Source organism: Argiope bruennichi, chromosome 9 (assembly GCF_947563725.1).
Source record: "Argiope bruennichi chromosome 9, qqArgBrue1.1, whole genome shotgun sequence".
Classification (NCBI taxonomy): domain Eukaryota; kingdom Metazoa; phylum Arthropoda; class Arachnida; order Araneae; family Araneidae; genus Argiope; species Argiope bruennichi.
This window is the reverse complement of record NC_079159.1, coordinates 69945224-69965074: the sequence shown is the minus strand read 5'-3', so window position 1 is coordinate 69965074 and position 19851 is coordinate 69945224. Positions and strand designations below refer to the sequence as shown.

General features: G+C 31.0%; 1 protein-coding gene across 2 annotated transcripts in view; it reads right to left on the bottom strand.

Moving 5' to 3' along the window:
* Positions 1–19851, bottom strand: part of LOC129984692 (hemicentin-2-like) — a 580433-nt gene that overhangs the window by 87818 nt on the left and 472764 nt on the right. For both annotated transcript variants that reach the window (XM_056094630.1, XM_056094631.1), the window contains one exon: positions 19105–19308. In XM_056094630.1, coding sequence (XP_055950605.1) covers positions 19105–19308 — 204 coding nt within the window. The remainder of the gene's footprint in view (positions 1–19104; positions 19309–19851) is intronic.

Sequence of the window (19851 nt, the reverse complement as noted above, 5' to 3'; positions counted from 1 at the left end):
ACGATAGTCTTGCAACAGATACCAATATGGAATCCACAACAATTTAATCTCGAAGACGAGACTTATAACATCAAAATTTGCAGCCATTTCATAAGAATAATTTTAACTTACCTAATGTAAAAGTCCAGGGCACTCGGGCTTAAGGTCCTATGTAATGTCTTTTCAGGGAATTTGGAAGTAATTTTCACATATTTATAAGAAAATGAAAGTTTAATATTTTATTACGGATATCGTCTAGTAGGTTTAGAAAGAGAGAGATTCAACAAGCTCGATAAAGGATAACTATTCTTAATTCTACAAAAAAGCCAATAATAAGTGACATCGCCGTAGCATATACAGAGCCAGCAATAGCAAAATCCACAACAGTCACAAGCAAATGGCAAAGCATTTAGAGTGCAACTAGAGAGCTCGTTATGTGCTCAGTACTCCAAAGAGAAAATTCATTCATATAAAGCTCCCTCGCATTTATATAAGTTTTTATAAAGGGGATATTATTTTCTAAAAGAGTATGTAGACCTTGAGCTCTAATATATATTGTCTTACACTTATTCTTTCTAGAATTTCTACTTTTGTAGTCAAACTATCACCAATTTTATCTCTGTGGGCCACTGACATGGAATCTATTTAGCATCTATTAAATTCTCTCTTACTAAAAGACTAACTTGGTATGGAAGCAATATTTCAGATTCGATATAATATCCAGTTATTCTTAAAGTTATTAATGTTTAAAAGAATCTGCAACATATAGACGCTATACGCATTGTTTCGATAAATATCAAGTTAGAAAATTGAAAGTTTATAGTATCCCTTTAAAATTTTAAATGTTATATTTATAACATAGTTTGCAGTTTCATAAAATCTTATATACAAGAGGCAAAAAATCATAAGTCACAGAAAAAAAGGGATTTGAAAGAGATAATTCTTTTTGCAGACAAAGCAAATATTGGAGGAAGAAGTTTATAAGAAAAGCAATTTGATTAAAAGGAAAATGTCTGGCTAAGCAATAAATAGATTTATTTATTTTATATCCTATATTTGTATAAGAAACTTCTTTCAAGACAAATCAAATGTACATTTGTAATGTTACTTGGCGTCGTATTTGTTATAAAGAAAAGAAGACAATTTAATGTTATAATAAAAAATCGGAAGGTCAGTGAATGACGATGACATTCTTTTCAATCAAAGTAAGTGTTTGCAATTGTTGTTTTCTCATTAGCAATCCCGCTTCTTTCAAGTCTCATACAAACCCAGGCTGCTTTATTCTTGTCTAGAATGTTATTTCTGAAAGGATTTATTTAAAAAAATGAGGGGAAATGAAAAAGTTGCATATTTGTTTTGACACATGACCCTATAAAAGGAACAGAGTGAGAGTCAAATATAATATAAATAATGCATTAATTCGATAAATGTTAATGTGAGAAAAACAGCCACTGATTTATTATTTAGCATATATGCAAATATTTTGTTACAGAACTGATATTGAGGGAAAATAAATAAGAGTTATTTATTAGTTTTGACACACGACCCTATAAAAGGCGTAGTATGAGAGTCAAAGATAAAATACAAGAATGCGTTAATTCGATAAATGTTCGTGTGAGAAAAACAGCCACTGATTTATTATTTACCATACATGCAAATATTTTTCTACAAAATCGGTATTGATTAAGTATGTCTTTTTAAATATAATTGGGTGAATTCATTTAATATTGTAAATTATTCCAATGACTATATCAAAAGTAGGCATCAAAGTTTTCTTTCGATTGTCCAGCTTCTTAATATTAAATAAACAATTCAATAATATGGCAATGACACTTTTTAAACATTTTAGTTATTTGGTAAGACATATATTAGATATATACTTCAAGTACAGAGCAGAGAGTTTTCAATTCTTTATATTCCAAGAATGTTTCAAAAAATTTGTGTATACACACAACGTTGTAACATTCCCCGTTTCCCAGTACTGATAAGACATTTACAGCCAGCTGTGTCGTCGCTGTTACTTATTAAACTCCCCGAGATAGCCAGATGGTTGATCTTTTCACCTGGGTGGTCTCGCATCTGTTCATTAGCGACTACAGTGAAAGACCACATGTGGAATTCCTCGCCCAAGAGGTATTGATAGTACCTTCAAAGAGAAAAGGGTGTCCAAACATTTGGATGCTAAATGTTTCTCATTGTGAAAGGACCTTCCCACGACCCACTGGCGCTGTTGAGGGAACATATTGCTGAAATAACTATGCATTTAACCAAGATTAGAACAAGTTGTTCTTTTGTATATATAGGCCTATAAAATAACGAATTGTCTGGAAATTCTGCTTCGTTATTTGATCAATCTAGATCAAGACATTACAACGTATAATTAAAACCAAGAAATTGAACTGGAATTCTTCCTTATTATTACTAAAGTTTTGAAAACCCTATTCAGAATATAATTTTAAGAAAACATTTTCAAAGAGATGCCTAGAAAACCCGAGCAGTAATAATCATTCTAAAATACAGATGACTCTACAATGATGTATCATCCAGTCCAACGAAGGTACAAAGATACAATTAACAATCAGCAATTTAAATTTAGATGTATTTTTTTAATTCCTGATTTATAGTCAAAATACGGTTACAAAGGAGTGTATTAATTCTTTATATCCTTTATTACATGATAAAGGCGCATTAAACACTTAGAAAATAACAATAAGACAAACTGTCACCTTTAAAATATGATATATATTATTTAGATATTCCAATGAAAAGTAGTGATTGCATATCGAAAAGAAACTTAAATTTGAAACCATCTCAAAAAGAAAAATAAAGAATTCCTTCAATTAAATCTCTATGAATCATTCCATTGAGCATACTGAGAATATGTATCTCAAATTGCCAATCAAGATTTTATTTCAGTTCAAATATGCTCGTTTTTTCCGTAATTTAGTTAGGTGGTTTTGTTATAAACTTACTAGTAAATTTGCCCTTAATGTCCATTATAACTGACCAATGCAATATAAATACTTAATAAGAAATTCACTTTTGAGTAAATATTAGGTCTTCATAAAACCATATAACACCTGACAATTTAATAACAAACAGAATTCTAAATACTGCCTTTATTACAACGAATATAATTCTAAATACTGCATTTATTACAATGAATAGAATGCTTTTCCTACCGACAGCTAGATATTACATTTTTGGCGGAAGTACAAAGTAACATCAAACGCTATGATATACCTTTTTCCATTTAATAAATCCCGTTAAGATCCATCTTCAAACAAACCCTATCACGTACTCTTTTAGTTATCGAAACGACCTGTGAAAACATTCCGAACCCTTTTCATATCTCCTTCGGGAATCTCTACAGAAGTAGAGAGTCGGAATTTTCAACTCCCTTGATGAAATATTGCATTACCTCGAGTCTACCTACTATAAAACTGAAGAAGATCCCTCTTTTCATCTGGCGTAATGCATTCCAAAGACATACCACAGCCCCAACAAGAGTGGAATGAAAAACCCGATGTGATAATTGGGCACGTATCGCCGATACCTGACGTGATGAGAGCTCTGAAGGCCTTTAACGTCATCTGTATGGGTGCTTAACGGATGGATCATCTGATCACGAAGCTATGCACGGTCAGGAGAAAGTAGTATTACGAGTGTAATCAAAATGTATTAAGGTATCGCAGCATGTCAGTCAGCGGAGTTGACCTCCTGACACAGCTGTTTGAAAAGGCCTCGGAACTTACTAATGGGCAATGTGGAAAAGAAATGAGTAGGAACTACAAAGTAACAAGCAATCAAAGGAATGAGTAAAAGAGAAAAGAGAGAAAGTAAAAAAAGAGATGGATTGAAAGGCTATCAGGAAGATATGTTGCAAAGATGTTGATGCATAGAGTTGGTAGAAACGAAATTAATCCTGTCACATCTTTAGAGGAGTCAGACATGTCATCAGTTGATTGAATTATTAGCTTTATAAACAAAAATTGAACCATTTAAATATCTGTATTGAATTACATTAATCATACATAACACTGATGCATATAAATTGGCCTATTAATTTACATGGCAAATTTATAGAGTAGGCCATTTACGGCAAATTTACATATACGGAAAAGTTTGAGAATAAAAGTTTTACTAATTAGATCGCAAAGAAAATTCGAATTTGTAGGCTTTAGCATATACTTAATTTTTGTTGTTAAAAGGGAAACTTTAATTGTTAGATATTAAAGATAATTATTATTGTAAAATTTATGAAAAAAAAGGAAATCTGCTATCGGAAATTTCAATATTATTTTCAATATTTTATCGGAATATAATTTTTTAAGTCACGTGATGTCACTCCGACAGAAAAACATCATGTTCTCTCATCACCAACATTTAGAAAAGCGATGGTTTTTTGACCATCTCAAAATCAATCGAGTTCTAAATTTTTTTTCTAGAAGCCAGAATTTTTTTCCATGAAAACCCAGTTTAAACCAATTTCAAGCAATTACGTGATTATCACATTACGGTATTTAGGAAAAGATGGATTCCTCCCCCCCCCCCCCTCCATCTCAAAATCGTTCGAACTCCAAAACTCTTTCTCAAGGCAAGGTTTTTTTTTTTTTTTTTTTTTGAAAACATATGTTTTAAGCTGGTTTGGAAGGATCACGATACTGTTGTATTGCGCAATCGTCAACTTTTAAAAAAGCGATGGCCTTCTTTTCATCTCAAATTGTTCGAGCTGCAAACATTTTTTTGCTAGCCAGAAAAATTGAAAGTTTTAAAAAAATACTATATAAATTTCGATACCTCCCCTCCCTGTTTCGCGTTCATTCCCATTTTCTTCTCTGTAATTCTTCGGGGGATAACTTTTTACGAACCTCTCCTTTATTGACCAGGTAAGAGAATCAGGTACATGGTAGACATTCGTGTCAAGCTGTTGCTTTTTGTTGGCAGTAAGTCGCCAAACCTTCTTTATCATTTTCTATTAACCCTAAAAGCGAAACACTTATGCCTCAAAAGCGATAAATCACCAATTTTCTGCCCGTGCATTTTGATGCTTCAAAAACCCCAAACCAAAACGACATCTTGTTCTTACATGATAATAAAAATGACATAGGAAAAAAAAGAGAAAGAAATTAAAATGAATTCATCTGAAAGAGTCTTTAAAATATTTTTTTTAATTGTTTGTCAAATATTATTGTTCTTTTCCGTATTATATTTTTATTATACAGGGTTTAAAGTTTCCCCACTTTGTGTTTCCGATGTTTCCTTTTGATCTTTTCCCTTGGAAATCGAGATGAAAGCAACAACTTTACAATTTTACAACAACCTTAGAAAACATTCCCTTGGAACTTCACTCTAACTGGAAGTCAACTACAACTTGAACCGATTCTCCCAATTTCTAGCACATATGTCTATTTTAATCACTTTGACGAGAACGCATTCAAATGCTCCAGACGTAAACAGATTCTCGATTCCTGATGAATACTCAATCTCATTGCACAATCACAGGACATACCGAACTAAATCAATGTCCTTAATTAAATCAGAAGAGTATCCCCCAAGGATCAACAGATCTCAAGTACGATTCCACACCAATTGGATCTGCTTTCATTATGACCGGCGCATATTTGCAATTTAAAGATCGCTCTGCCTGCTTTTATCAGTGCTTTGGAGATATTAGAATTGTTGATGGTTTTGATGAAAATTTTTCTTTCACCATAGTTTAATGATGAATAATTTCTTATTTTCTTCCTTTCACAAGTTTTATGATGAATAATTTCTTATTTTCTTCCTTTCACAAGAGTTTTATGATGAATAATTTCTTTTCATTTTTTTCACAATAGTTTTATGATGAATAATTTCTTATTTTCTTTCTTTCACAAGAGTTTTATGATGGATAATTTCTTTTCTTTTTTTCACAATAGTTTTATGATGAATAATTTCTTATTTTCTTCCTTTCACAATAGATTTATGATGAATAATTTCTTATTTTCTTCCTTTCACAATAGATTTATGATGAATAATTTCTTATTTTCTTCCTTTCACAATAGTTTTATGATGAATAATTTTTATCTATAACAGAATTTATTTGAAATGAAGGTATATTTTTGATGTGTTTTTTACAACGTGCTTTAAAATATTGATATATAAAAGTGTAAAAATAATAATAAAAAAACTTTATTAGATTCTTGATTATCTATCTACTTTTAAAGTAATGAGCAACTTAAAGAATATTTTTACAAGCTTTTCAAGCATCGATCTTTATTCCGATAAAAGCAAGCTTCAATTTTTCAAAAACTTATATGAAGAAATGCTGAATCATTGCATGATAAGCTATTTGTTCCTTTGACTAAATAAATAAATAAAAAGAACAAGCACTTTAGGAGGATATTTTAATTTTCATTGTTTTAATTGGTTGATTTATTTACTATAGTACTAAGTGACAGTTGAAGTAGTGTAGCAGAGCTTTGGGAATGCCCTGCAAAACTATTTCAACTAAAAATCTAAGTAGCTTTTAAAATGCTTCTGAATTTCTAGCAATTTTTGAATCCAATTATAATGTCTATGATTAATAATGTATATACTTAAAATTGTTGTAATTCGATGTATGGGCATCGTATAAAAGGACTAAAAGCATAATAGTTAAGGATTAAACTTTCGAAAATAGTTCAAATGGAATTTACAATTAAAACAAACGAGTTTAAATAATTTATTAAATATTAAATAGAAAACTGTGATCTTTTCAGTAGGGAATTTGCCATATCTAGATGAAATTAATGATTAAGAATATATTTATTTTGATTTATTTAAAAATACATTTATTTGTTGAGGTTCATTTTTTATTAAATACTTATTTTACTGGCAATGTGTAGTTAATAGGAAAAAACTATAGTGTCTTTTCCAATTATTGTGAAACAAAACATTTCTAGTGCATTTATATTTTAAAGGATATTTAGAATTTAGCAACTGGACTGCCTTTTGCCTAATCTGCATTAAATTTAAGAATTTTTTTTTCTAAAAGCTATATTAAATGTCAAACTCTAAATCATATTTTACAAGATAGCCTATTAAAATTTTATCGTATACTAGGGATTTATTATCACAGTTTTATTTTTACTAAAACCGCAAATCTTTCGTAAAGGAAATTATGCAGAAATTATAAAATAAAAAAGCACACGAATTAAAAAGCACGACTACATAAGTATTAGCAATTTTAAATTCATGCATTTTGAGCGTTAGTCAATCAAAACGGACATGAATCGGTTTTTATGTACATACAACATAAAAATTAATAAATATCCACAGACTGCAACACAGAGACCCTTGCATAACATCACCATAAACCTTATGAAAAATTCATCCCTTAAGAAAACATTGTTTTTCCCCGTCTGGCGATGTATGGGCTGTCAAACTTTTTACATCTCCCCTCTTAAAACATTTTAAGGTACACAAGAAGGCTGTTATGGACTTTACCTTATGCCTGCTCATGAGGACCTCGCCAAGGCTGGTGACACAGCAAAGCCTTACGGAAAGGAGTCATAAAAGAGGTAAGAAAAAGGGTCAGAAGGGCGTTTAATGAGCATCAGAGGAGTCGTAGGAGCTCCCTTTCTTATGGTGGAGGCAAACATGCAGCCGCCCTGGGGCGCAGTAATTGCTCATAAATATTCGCGGGGCTCTTGTTCGCCGTTATTGCTATGGATGGTGGTGTCAGCAGACAGCCCGGGACGAACTACGGAAGTTTAGTGTGTTTGTTTTGGACATTCGTTTTTGTAGAAGAGAAGTATGCGTGCCCTTTAGATGGTACTTGGTGCTTATAAACGGGCGTTAGTTGATATGGATATGACAGGTGTATGCGGTAGGAATTTATGGGGGGTTCTTGGTGCGGTTGAATGCTCTCGACAATGGCCGGAAGTAAATATGGCCTGCAAAAGAACAATGTTGAAAGTCGAATTGCAGTTCAGTTTTAGAGGAAATCTTAAAGGCACAAAGAACAAAATATTGCTTGGTGGGATTTTAGGGAGCACAGCTTATTTTTGATTGTGCAAATTTAAGGAATGGTGATGGGAAAAAGACGTTATTATACTGGTAAGCGTGTGCCATGTTTTTAATAACTGTATATTCAATTCTGTGGTGTATTCCTGAATTATCTATGAAATAAAGTGCTTCTTCGTAAAGTTATTTGCTCTAAGGAATATATAGTGCAAAATTCTAGTAGAATTTTGGCATTACCTATAAATAATTTGTGATAGAAGTAATACAATATGCAAAAGAACAATACTAAATGCCACATTGCAATTTTGTTTAATGAATAAAAATTGTGAAATTTAGAGAATCTCAGCTTATTTTTAGCTATTTGAAATTAATAGAAAACAATGAAAGCATTAACAGAAATAGATAGTTTCGTTAACAAGGAACATGTGTTGACCTTAATAATTTTTCACTCAATTTTGGTTTTTATAGTGCTTTTTCTTGGGAAATGACACTATCACTAATGAATATACTTTAAATATCCCATCGAATAACTCTGCTTAGAATTAATTTGATGCAACAAATCTAATAGTCTAATGTCTATAAAAATATTTCCCTTTTTTTTAATATTCATAAGATTGATCCAATATAATTAGCTGATAATTTCGTTTAATCATTATTTTTTAAGTTAAATATCTTAATTATTGAAGCTATGAGAATATATATGGGAAAAGGAGACGAATTCGTCAGTGAAAAACCTTATTTATCCAATGTTTGGTTTTTAATAAGTAAACATGACATTTTCCAGTTCAGATAGAAATGATTCTGTAAGCAAAATCTTCTATAATTTGGCTAAAGAATAGAAAACAAGTTTGAGTTGCATATTTAATGAAAAACAAATGTTTAAACATATTTGTTTTAATCTGATATGATTAAACACTGATTGTAAAAAATGTAAAGATCATTACGATTTACTTAAGATTTCACATTGGCATATTAATTGTACAAGTTAGGACAAAAATGAACAACGGTGGAGCCAATGAAAATATTCATAAAAAAAAGAACATGGAATAACAGAATGAAAGGAATCAATAAAAATCCTAATTTCTATTCTATGCTGTAATGAATTCTTTTTATGCAATTCTTTTTTGTTAATTTATTCATTTTAATTTTTATTTTCCACACCAAATCCTTTCAATTTTTAACTCATATGTTTTTGTTTTTGTTTTTGTCTTTTAGATTATGTAAGAAAACGATACTTTTTTTAGTTTTAATGCTTTACAAAATAAATTCAAGGCGATTTTTGTTGGTTTAGTTCAATAGGATATTAAATGGCGATGTATCCATTATTTATGCAATTTTAATCTATTATTCTAATTTCTATTAATGCTATTCATCTTATTTCTGAGCTTAAGAGAATGAGATTTTCAAGTTCAAAACCCGTATATATTGGCGTAACAACAATTACCGGAGTCTGTTTAACATAGTATGATAATTTCTACTCCAGTCATCACCAGTCAGTAAGGTTGAATGGCATTGAGCTTTGACATTTTTTCATTTCCTCTCAATGTATCATTCCCACAGCGTCCCCCTTCCCAAACTTCCACTCGGGCCATTTACCATGCCTCTCGTCCTTCAAGTCGATACGTCATAGTACCAGCGGTTAACACTTATATGAATCTAAGGCACATTACCCATACAGTTGGGTAAATTAATTTAGTTTTAGTTATATTTACGTCGCCTTTTGAAGCAACAAGAGAAGTATTTTGAGATTTACTTCATAATTTTGAACTATAGTCAGATGAACAGAACAATACCTGAGTTGGTGCCCTTCTTTAAACTTCCACTACACATCAACGGAAAGGCATTTGGCCTCGATGTGTTTAGATGTACAAGATTTGCTTATATATTGATTCTTTAATGGAATAGGACATCAAAGCAAGAATCTAGTCTCAACTAAAACCTGGTTGCGAAGCCGAGAGTTTAATTCTTTGCTACTACCTAGAAAAAGGAAACCGGTGAAATACCTAGAAATAGAATTCGCTTTCTTCATGTAACTACAGATTAAAATTATGACAACCAATCAGAAATGGCCCTCGTATGGCTCCGAAATGAAAAACTTATCAAATTAAATATCTTCGATCTTTATTTTTTCGAACATCTAGTCAAGAATGATTGAAAAATTTCCACTTTCTTATTCTTCATTCAAGCAAAACTTTCCTCGCTTGTAAAATTTAGACCATCATCCTGGAGAAACTTCCAACTTTCGAAATTGAAAATCTGGAAGAGCTGTGACATGTTTTTTCTCATATTTCACGTGCAATCATCTATGTTTATAGTTTCTCACGCTGGCATATGAATATATCGATTTCAATTCAAGACACGTAAGCCATCAATGCAGAAAACTTTAGAAAGCTGAGCTTATCACCTGTGATATATGAGTTTATTTCCGTCTGTTTACGGGCTTTGTCTTTGAAAAGCAGTTGTTTGAATATTCGGTTTAGTGAGAAGATTGCTCCAATTTCTTTCACGGTAAAATCTTTCCATTTTCTTCTTTACTTTCAAAAGATATATTTGAAACCAATCAATTTCAGGAGCGACGTATCTTTTTCATATAAAGGAGAGTTTCTGAGTCTTAAGGAGATGATCATCTGAAACTTAATATTTACTAAGTGGACTTATTTTTGTACTTAGAGAAAATATTGGAAATAGACGAAGAGCTTTTAAAATGATTGAATGCAATATTCTAGCCAAAAATTTAAATTTTGCAACGCCATTCTTATTTTTAATCCATTCAATTCTAAATTTTTATGTTAAATATTACTAAATCTGGAGTTTAGAATTTAAATTATAAATAAAAATTTAAAAGAAATGCCCTTTTGAATAAATATCATTAGAATATTTAAATGCAGAAAATTATACAAATAATTTCTAAATCATTATAAAAAGGCATAAGTAATATTCTAATGATGTATAATTTTTGTGATTTTTGTCAATAAAAATATTACTAGAAAAAAAATCTAAATATTTATACTACCCATTAATATTATTTGCCTTATTTAGTAAATTATTTTTGATGCATCAGCATTTTAAAGAAAAATGTTTCATGCTATTGAAATCAAAACTAATCGATATATGAAACCTTGAATATGATTGGTTCAAACGATTTTAGAATGTTACAGCTGCCGCTTCGAGAAAGATTAGCCGTTCTTTCCGAAAAAATTATTTTTGCAGTATTTAAATTATAACATCATCGTTTGCAAAATAAAGGTTTCTAGTTTCATCTACTCTTTTTAAAATCTTCATTTTTTTTCTATTTTTTCCCCATTTTATAAGTTGATATTAAACATGCGATATTACAACTGAAAAAAATGATTCTGTAAATTCAAAGTCATTTTTACTTTTTCGTGTATGAGGCATTGTCATCGTCCATAAATCCGAACTCAAAATTTTGACGAACTTCTACGATTTAAACCTTCATAAGACTGATAAATATATTTTTGGAATTGCGTCTGTCTGTCTGTGAACATAACTTACAAACGCTTTATGATAAGAAGATGAAATTCAATGTATGGTCTCCACACCAAAGTTTTAGGTTTCTATCAAATTTTGAAGGAAATTCATTATGAGAAACTTATCAGTCTGCTTGTTCAATTATGAGTGAATACGCTTATTGCAAAATAAAGAAAGAGATAGATAAAATTTGGTACACAGACTTAACATCTAACATGTAAATACCTATCAAATTTGTAACCAAATCCATTAAAATGTTGAAAGTCTGCCTATCAAACTCACACAAGTATCAAAACGCGATAACTTAAAAATGAAAGGACTTAAAATAAATAAAATTTGGCTGCAAATATAATTCTGTATCAAATTTTGGTTTGGTTGGAAAGCATCATTTGCTGTTGCTTATTTTTTGTATTTTTCTATTAATTATTCAAAGACTGCTCTGTAATGGGGCATGGTTAATAATACATTAATAGATTTATTAAAAATTACGCGAGAATGTTCCAGAGAAACCAATCCCACTGGTTTTGTTTTGATATCCTTCTCATAGTTTTTCAACAACATTTTGAAAGTACAACTACTTTTCAATAAAACTACTTAAATCCAAACTCTTGAAAGACTCTTCAATATGTCTTCTACACTTTTAGTTCCGTCTTATAATATATACAGTTAAATTTCTCTGATAGATTTGGAAACTATTTCCAAATATTCCTATCATGGCGGAGAATATGAATGGATATATTTTACTTTCCAAAAGTAAAATATATCCGACTCTACGTGATAAGAAAGTAGAACGAGTAAAATTTCATCGAAAGTAAATCTTCTTCAGTAATAGTTAGGGTCTGTTAAACTATACATTTTTCAGAGGCCGGCATTATAACAAAGTAACGGAATAAGTAAGTATCTTTGATTTTTATTCTGTTCACAAAGCGAAGCAATGATGTATTTGAAAAGAAATTGCTTGTGATAAATATACAGCAGAAAGTCAAAATAAAACTTCGATAGTGGTTTTTGTAATAATGCTACTATCTTATCCACAGCATAGAATTATAATCAAATCCGTGCACGGCACGATTGCTCAGATATTTCATTTACTGAATCCCACACATGCATGTTTTGTGTTTTAGAATAATGAAGAAAATGAAATACACATTTTACATTCTTTTTTGACCAATTAAAAATTTAACATACATGTAGCTACAAAGCTAGTGTAGGTCATATACCGAATTTCTTTTACTTGAGTTTCGCCTTTTAGAGTTATCTCTTTTGTATGTATGGGAAAGTACAGACAAATAGTTAACCCTTTATTGGATATGGCTCAAATTTTTATATGGAACTGCTCTTCAAATTTTAAACTATGTACCAAATTTTATCCATTTAATTGATCACGTTTTGTAATTGCCATGTTCACTGTTACCCGGAGTTCAGTTATATTAACGCCCCGTTATAGGTCAGTAACGAGGACGACACAGCTAGCACCCCCACTCCAAATTTCCACACCACACAAGCGGAAATTCGTTTAGCCCCGAAGGATTTGACGTGTACAATACCTGCTTACACGACAGTTCATCGGTGGATTCGGGTCTTGAGCCAGAAACCCTCCGGTTACGACACTAACACTTTACCACCAGGCCACTGAGATCTCCCCATTTGCACCCGTAGAAACAGACAGATAATCTTTTGTAATTGAATTTCGTGCTAAATCTTGGGTGTTGCAAAGATCACATACTAAATTCATCGCTGATTTCAAAATGCTTTTGAATGATCGTTTTCCCTAATTTCCAGATAGACGTAATTCTGAAAATACGTTTTTCGGATTCAGAGAATTGAAAAGGGGATATTCTTTAAATTCTGTTGTTTAAGTGTTTTCATTATTAGATTATTTTCTCTTTATATATATATCCAATAATAGAAAATAAAAATAATATGACATCAAGCTCAAAAATCTTATAAAAATCGCCTTTAATTTTCATGGAAAATATCAAAAGTTTTGCCGAAATAAAGAAAATAAAGTTTAAAAAAAAAACAAGGGACTACGACGTTTATAATATCGAAATTTAAGATACGAATGAAGAAGATTTTTTTACAAGTAAATATTATATCTCATATAGAATTTAATATATGCCGAAGCTGTGAATTAATCTTTTTTCATTATAAAATAGCATAAAAATATACTTTTTAATGTATTTATTGTTAATAACAAATTTAAAATGCATTATCTTATGATAATTCGCAAGTTTATCACCTTAAATCAGTATACCCCACCCCCCAAAAAAAGAATCTTTACTAAAATGTCTCCAAAATTACAAAAATATGTGATTATATGTTTAATTACAGAGAACGTTTTTATTTTGATAAAGTCAAAAATAATAAAATATTGAATATTCCGCACTTTGAGAATCTAAAAAATGCATGATATTTTTCACTTTAAATAGCTTCATTTTTCATTTAAAAAGCTTCTAATTTAAATTTTAATTAAAATGACTTTAACAAATGCTATTTTTTATTATTATATAAAAATTCCGTACGATTATAACTTAAAATCTCATATATACATACAAAATTTGAAAAAAGAATACATGTTTTCAGTAAAGAGCCAAGAAAATGCATCTCTTTATTATAGAAGCTCTTGTTGACAACATTTTTAATTGTTAACTATGAAATTCTAACTTTTATATATATACATATGCATATTATATATTTCAGTAACTACAAGAATGTACTTGTTATGGAAGATTAAACTTAAAATGATTTGTTGAAAATGCAATCTTCCCCTAAAAGATTGAGTATCCTCACAATTTCACTCACGGAAAATAAGGAGTATGTTATTATGGATCTGAAAAAGGCTGTTAAACGTCGTATTGACCTAACATTAAATCTAAAATTACTCTCAAATCTCATGTTGATGGCTGAAAGCATTGACCAGGTTTATCTATAAATAGTTGCTTTCCTCAGAAAATATGTTTTGAATTTAAAACAAACTTTCAGAACAATGTATCCTAAGAAATTCAACGGTGCTTTTGGAAACAAACTTTTCTCCTTAAAACGTTAACGTACAAAGTTGTAAAACCTTTAAACGATACAACTTTCATATACTAAGGAAAATCAAAACCCTCTATCGCTAAAAGTGAGCCTCCAATTTCAGGCAAAAACGCTTTATAATAAAGCCTGCTTATAATGAAAATGCCCCAAAAAGTTTGCAAACGATAAAAAAAAAATCTCCATCCCCCCCTCACCAAAAGAATATCACTCAAGCATGGAATTCGAAAAATGCGTGTGGAAGATCGCCACATACTCTCTCCCAAAATGACCACCATCCATTACAGTCAAAACTACCTACTATAAAACCCAAAATGGATAATAAAAAAGCGGCGGGGTGTTACACGTGGGTCCTATAATGCAATTACCGGACCTCGGAAATGACACCCTCTAATAACGGGAATTCCACTTCCTCTGCTAACCATTACCCGTTGCCAACCAGAACAAGAGAAACTTTTGTTGCACTGGTTTCGAAATAACAGTTATCGAAGCGAACAGCGAAAAGAGTCGGACGACTGTCATTTTTGAAGGCAGAGCGCTGTCATTTGGTGTAGATTGAACATGAATATTACATGCAGACTGACGCGAAAAAATTGCAAAATGCGCCGAGAAAGATCTGGGCAATAGGCACAGGAGGAAAATCTCATAGTATGAAAGAGGGGGAATAACTGTCAGAATGTAGAGAAGAAAATACCTGACAAGCTTTCTCGAGTATCATGTTTTGGGCTAGACACAGTGACCACAAATTCGGAAGATGCTCGTAAAATTTTATGTTTACAAACAATGATTTGTTTTGTGGGTACAAGAGAAAAGAGTATTTTAAACAGGAATAGATAGTTGTTTCAGACAAACAAGTGGTTCCATAAAAATGCATCAATTTTTTTCTTTGATCGCAGTTTAAAAGTATTTCTCAGCAGGAGATTTAAAAAGGCTATACCTGATAATATTGTATAACGTTTTTTTAAACTATTGTTTTGAAACGATTGAAGAAAATGGATTATCAATTTTTTTTTATTCTTCAATTTTCAACCAATTACGCATATAAGCTTCACATATGTTTGGCAATTTCTGAAATAATGAAAAACAATAGATTTATAAAAGCACATTTCGATTCAATTGCATTTTATTAATGTCCTACTTCGAAGCTATGTGAGACTACCACATATCTAACATAATTAAAATTTAAACTACTTTTTGATGGATTGATTTAATTTGGATTATTAATTATACAGTTTTGAAACTTTTTGAAATATATTTTCAGAAGAATCTCTAATTTTTTAATTGTCGTCAAGTGAAGAAGGCTACGCCAGTGGTATCTTCCGCCTATAAGTTTACTCACATACCAAAGTGAAGACATCCGAGTCTGACAGACAGATTTAACGTATATCATAACCACATACATTTCGGATCTTCGCTGAAATCAAGTCTCAAATTGTAATCCACTGACCCCGAAGCCACGACTTTCATTCGAACATAATACCTTATTTGTTTTACTCACGTATAATCAACGATATTTACCGCCTTCCAAAAATATAACATTTACATCCTTTGGATTAGAGCAATTCATATTCAATTATTCTTTATCAACAAAAATCATAGGAGATGACTTATTTTGAAGCTAATGAATTCTTATTATTGACACTTTAATTTTTTTTCTTTCTTTTCGGAATTAAACTTTTTTGCTTCTATAATAATTTTTTGTAACATACATTTTTGTTATCTTTGTTATCTAATTTACTTTGTACATTTAATTTTTACATTTTTTTAAAAAAATAATTTTAGGAAAATATACATGATTTTACATTAATTGGTAATCAATAAGCTTTTGAAGTTAGTTATTTTAATCGTATAGCTGCTTCAATGCATTAATTTGAGTAGCTGAAAATATTGTTTAGACATGCTGTGACGTGGAAAAAAATTGGCACATTCTTCTCGTACTTGCATGCATCATGAGTGATTTATATGGCCCAAAAAATATATTGCCTTAGGGCCATACTTACTACATGGACTAATTAAATGCTAAGTTTGAATTTGCTATTACATTTGAAGGCAGAAAAATCATTAGATTCAGGTATTGGTCAAAATTTTATCACTCCATATTTTACTATTACAAAAACATTACTGATTTTATTTTATTTAGAGCAGCATGCGCCAAATTTTTATTCTTATACTCAGACTTTAAATAGTACTTTTGGAATCCTTAATTCTCCAATATTTTTTCAACTTGTCTCTGTCGTTATGTGATCATGTACCTATTTAAAGACGGACTCAGGAAGAGGTCTCAGAAAGAATAATTGTAGATTAAGTAAAGGAGGAAAGTGATGAAAATAACATAAAAATAATTTTCTTTGTTTTTCTACAAAACAGCTTTACAATATTTTGCAAAAAACTCTTTTGTTCGTTATTGCCTCCCTATTTCGCTATCCGCAGAATCCAATAGCCATCAATTGAAAAACAAATCTAATAAATGTACTTTCTCAAACCAGCATAAAGAAAAGAAGTGTTTAAGAGAGAAAAAAAAAACTATTCAAATAGATAACTGTCTTTTTGTATGAATGTGATAAAAATCTAGCCTGACGCAAGATCAAGCTCAACCGGAAATTTTGCCTCGACGGTAAGAACGCTGTCCCACCTTGAAATACCTTCTCAAGCCATTTATCAAAACGAATGAAATACGACCGTATAAAATCCTCGATCAATTTCTGTCGTCGTAAACAATGCCTCCTTGTTCGGTAGCATTTTAAACGAATAAAATACTTGAACATTCTTCTCCAAGGACAAGGAACAGCAGCAAGAAAAAGGAGGGATCACCTGGTGCAAAGGTAGGAACTGTGAGATGTAGTAAATGGAAGACGGAAAAAGAGCCTAGGCCAACTTGACTACTAGAAAATCTTTCCAAAGCCCAAGAAAACATCCAGCCGTGGAAGAAAAATAGGGGTTCTTCTTTTCCAGAACGGGCCAGAGAAGGTGGAGGATCAGGGATGGTGCATAGACACTTCCTACGCCAGCTCTTCCCGTGTATCATTCGCATGGTTTCATTTCTGAGATGTTGAGCTGGCGTGCTTTTGCAGAAAAGTTTTCTCGAGGATTCCAGATGGAAAAAAAAAAGATTTTTTTTTAAGTTGTGGAAGAGAAGAAAAGCATTTTGCAGTTCGATGAAAAGGCCCACATCGATTTTTAGATCAGTCGCTTTTCTTCTAAATTTTGTTCTCCACCTTTAGTTCTTTTTTTTTTTTGTATTGTTGTTGTGTTCCTACTTTTTTTCCTGGAGGTTCTTGGTATTGCTGCATGTTTTTCCATGGTAGTTGGATAAATTCTCGTGGCGCTTGGCTTCGCCAAACGTGAAGTTGGGTGGATTTGGTTTGCATGGTTAAACTTTTCTTGGAAGGCGGATTTTTGGTGATTTTTTTCGCCAAGTTTCTGCATGATGAAATACCGCTGTTAAGATTCTCACACGCAGACATTGCAGTTTTACTGGCGAATGAATACTGCTAGAAGTGAATTTCCTCCAAGTTTTGAATGTATCCTACAGAACTACTGGAAGAATGCATAAAGTATTCAGCGACTTTTTTTTTTCCGGGTTCACTAATGCGCCTGGCTACCATTTTCTCTTATTTCTTGAAAACTACTTGTGCGTTTTGGATTTTTGTTTTAGTTTTCGAAATCTTTTCCTCAGGTCATTTGTAAGAGTTCCTGCTTGAGTTTAATGGATTGAATGATTCAAGTTAGAATAAATCTCGAATTATCTGGTTCATTTGAAATTTACCAAACTATTCCAGCAAAAACTTTAAGAACTGTCGATCATAAAACATAAGAGAAAAAAACAACAACTATGGGAATGAAATTTTAATGCATCATTTCCACTCAAATGTTCAAACTTTTGGTTTTCCTTTTTGAACGTTTAGTCTTTTTCACTTATGGCTTCAATGATAATTTGTTTTTTTGAAAAGTGCCTTCATACGAACGTTTTTCAAGGGAATATATAACACAGACAAATAGAGTAAAAATCAAGCTTTTTAAGAAATTTCAAAAATTTTCATGCAGATTTATAGATTTTTCTAACAGAAGAAGATCTCTTGATGTATCTATATTTGTATTTTGTGATCAAATGTTAAAAATTAGAAAAAAAATTAGATCTATGTTGCACCATGTTAATTTTTACTGGATATCATAATAATATGTAATATACAAATATGATATGTCAAACAGGGTCTTCAAAAAATCGGTAATTATTTCTATTATCAAATTAGATATCGTTGAATTCAGTTTAGACTACCTAAAATTTATAGCTAAATTATTAAAAATTTGATTGATCCAAACAGGAAAGACAATAAATCTTAGACTATAAAAGAAACAATGTATTTTCCCCATTTCTGATTCTTCCGTAATAATCCTTTGGCTAAAGCAATTGTATATCCATAAAATACTCTGAAAATTAAAACTGTTTATAAAATGTATTACATTAATCCATTTAAATAAACAAACGCATTGCATTTTAATCCTCAGTTTCTTTATAGAACACAGAACACTGTAAAAACATAAAGAACACAATGTTTGTTAAGGTAGCAAACATATAATAGTACTTTTTCGGTTAAAAATTACTTTACTTACAGTTCATGTCCACAGTGACGTATTTCGACACCGGTACAGTGATATTGTTATTGGATGCTTGGCAGGTAAAAACAGCCATCAGATCATGTCGCTGAAGAGAAGTGATCTCGATTTCGTTCCTGACCACCCCTTCGGGACTCACCTCGTAACTGTCATCAAGAAGAACACTTTCTCGCCACCAAGTCAGTGATGGGGTAGGTTTACCTATAAAAAGAAAGAAATTTTTTGCATCATGGTATCAAACTAATACATGAGAGATATTCTTTGATTACAGAATATTTATATTTGAACACATTGGAAATCATTTTAGCAACATACTTTCAAAAAATAAAAATCGATTATTTATTATTTATGATTTTTGTATTTTGGATATTTTATTTTTATTTGATTATTCTTCACCAATTGTATTATATCATTTACTGTATGTTTCTCTCAGTATGTGAGCAATCTTGTTTTATTTTTTGTTTGTATTTGTGTGTTTTCTTATTTGTCCATTTTTCTTTTCATTTGTGCCGGCATATTTTATATTTAAAATTTCTTCCACAATTAGTTGTGTACTGAGTTACGTTCATAAGCCTTGTGGTACTCAAAGAGTTTACACATCAAATATATATATATGTAAACATAATTTTTGAAGCAGAATCGTGACCGAAGACAGGGAAGACACTTTGAATTTTTTAACTTCGTTTCATTTCATCCCGGATGCATTATTTATGTACGAGCAGAAGCGACGAAACACATTACACA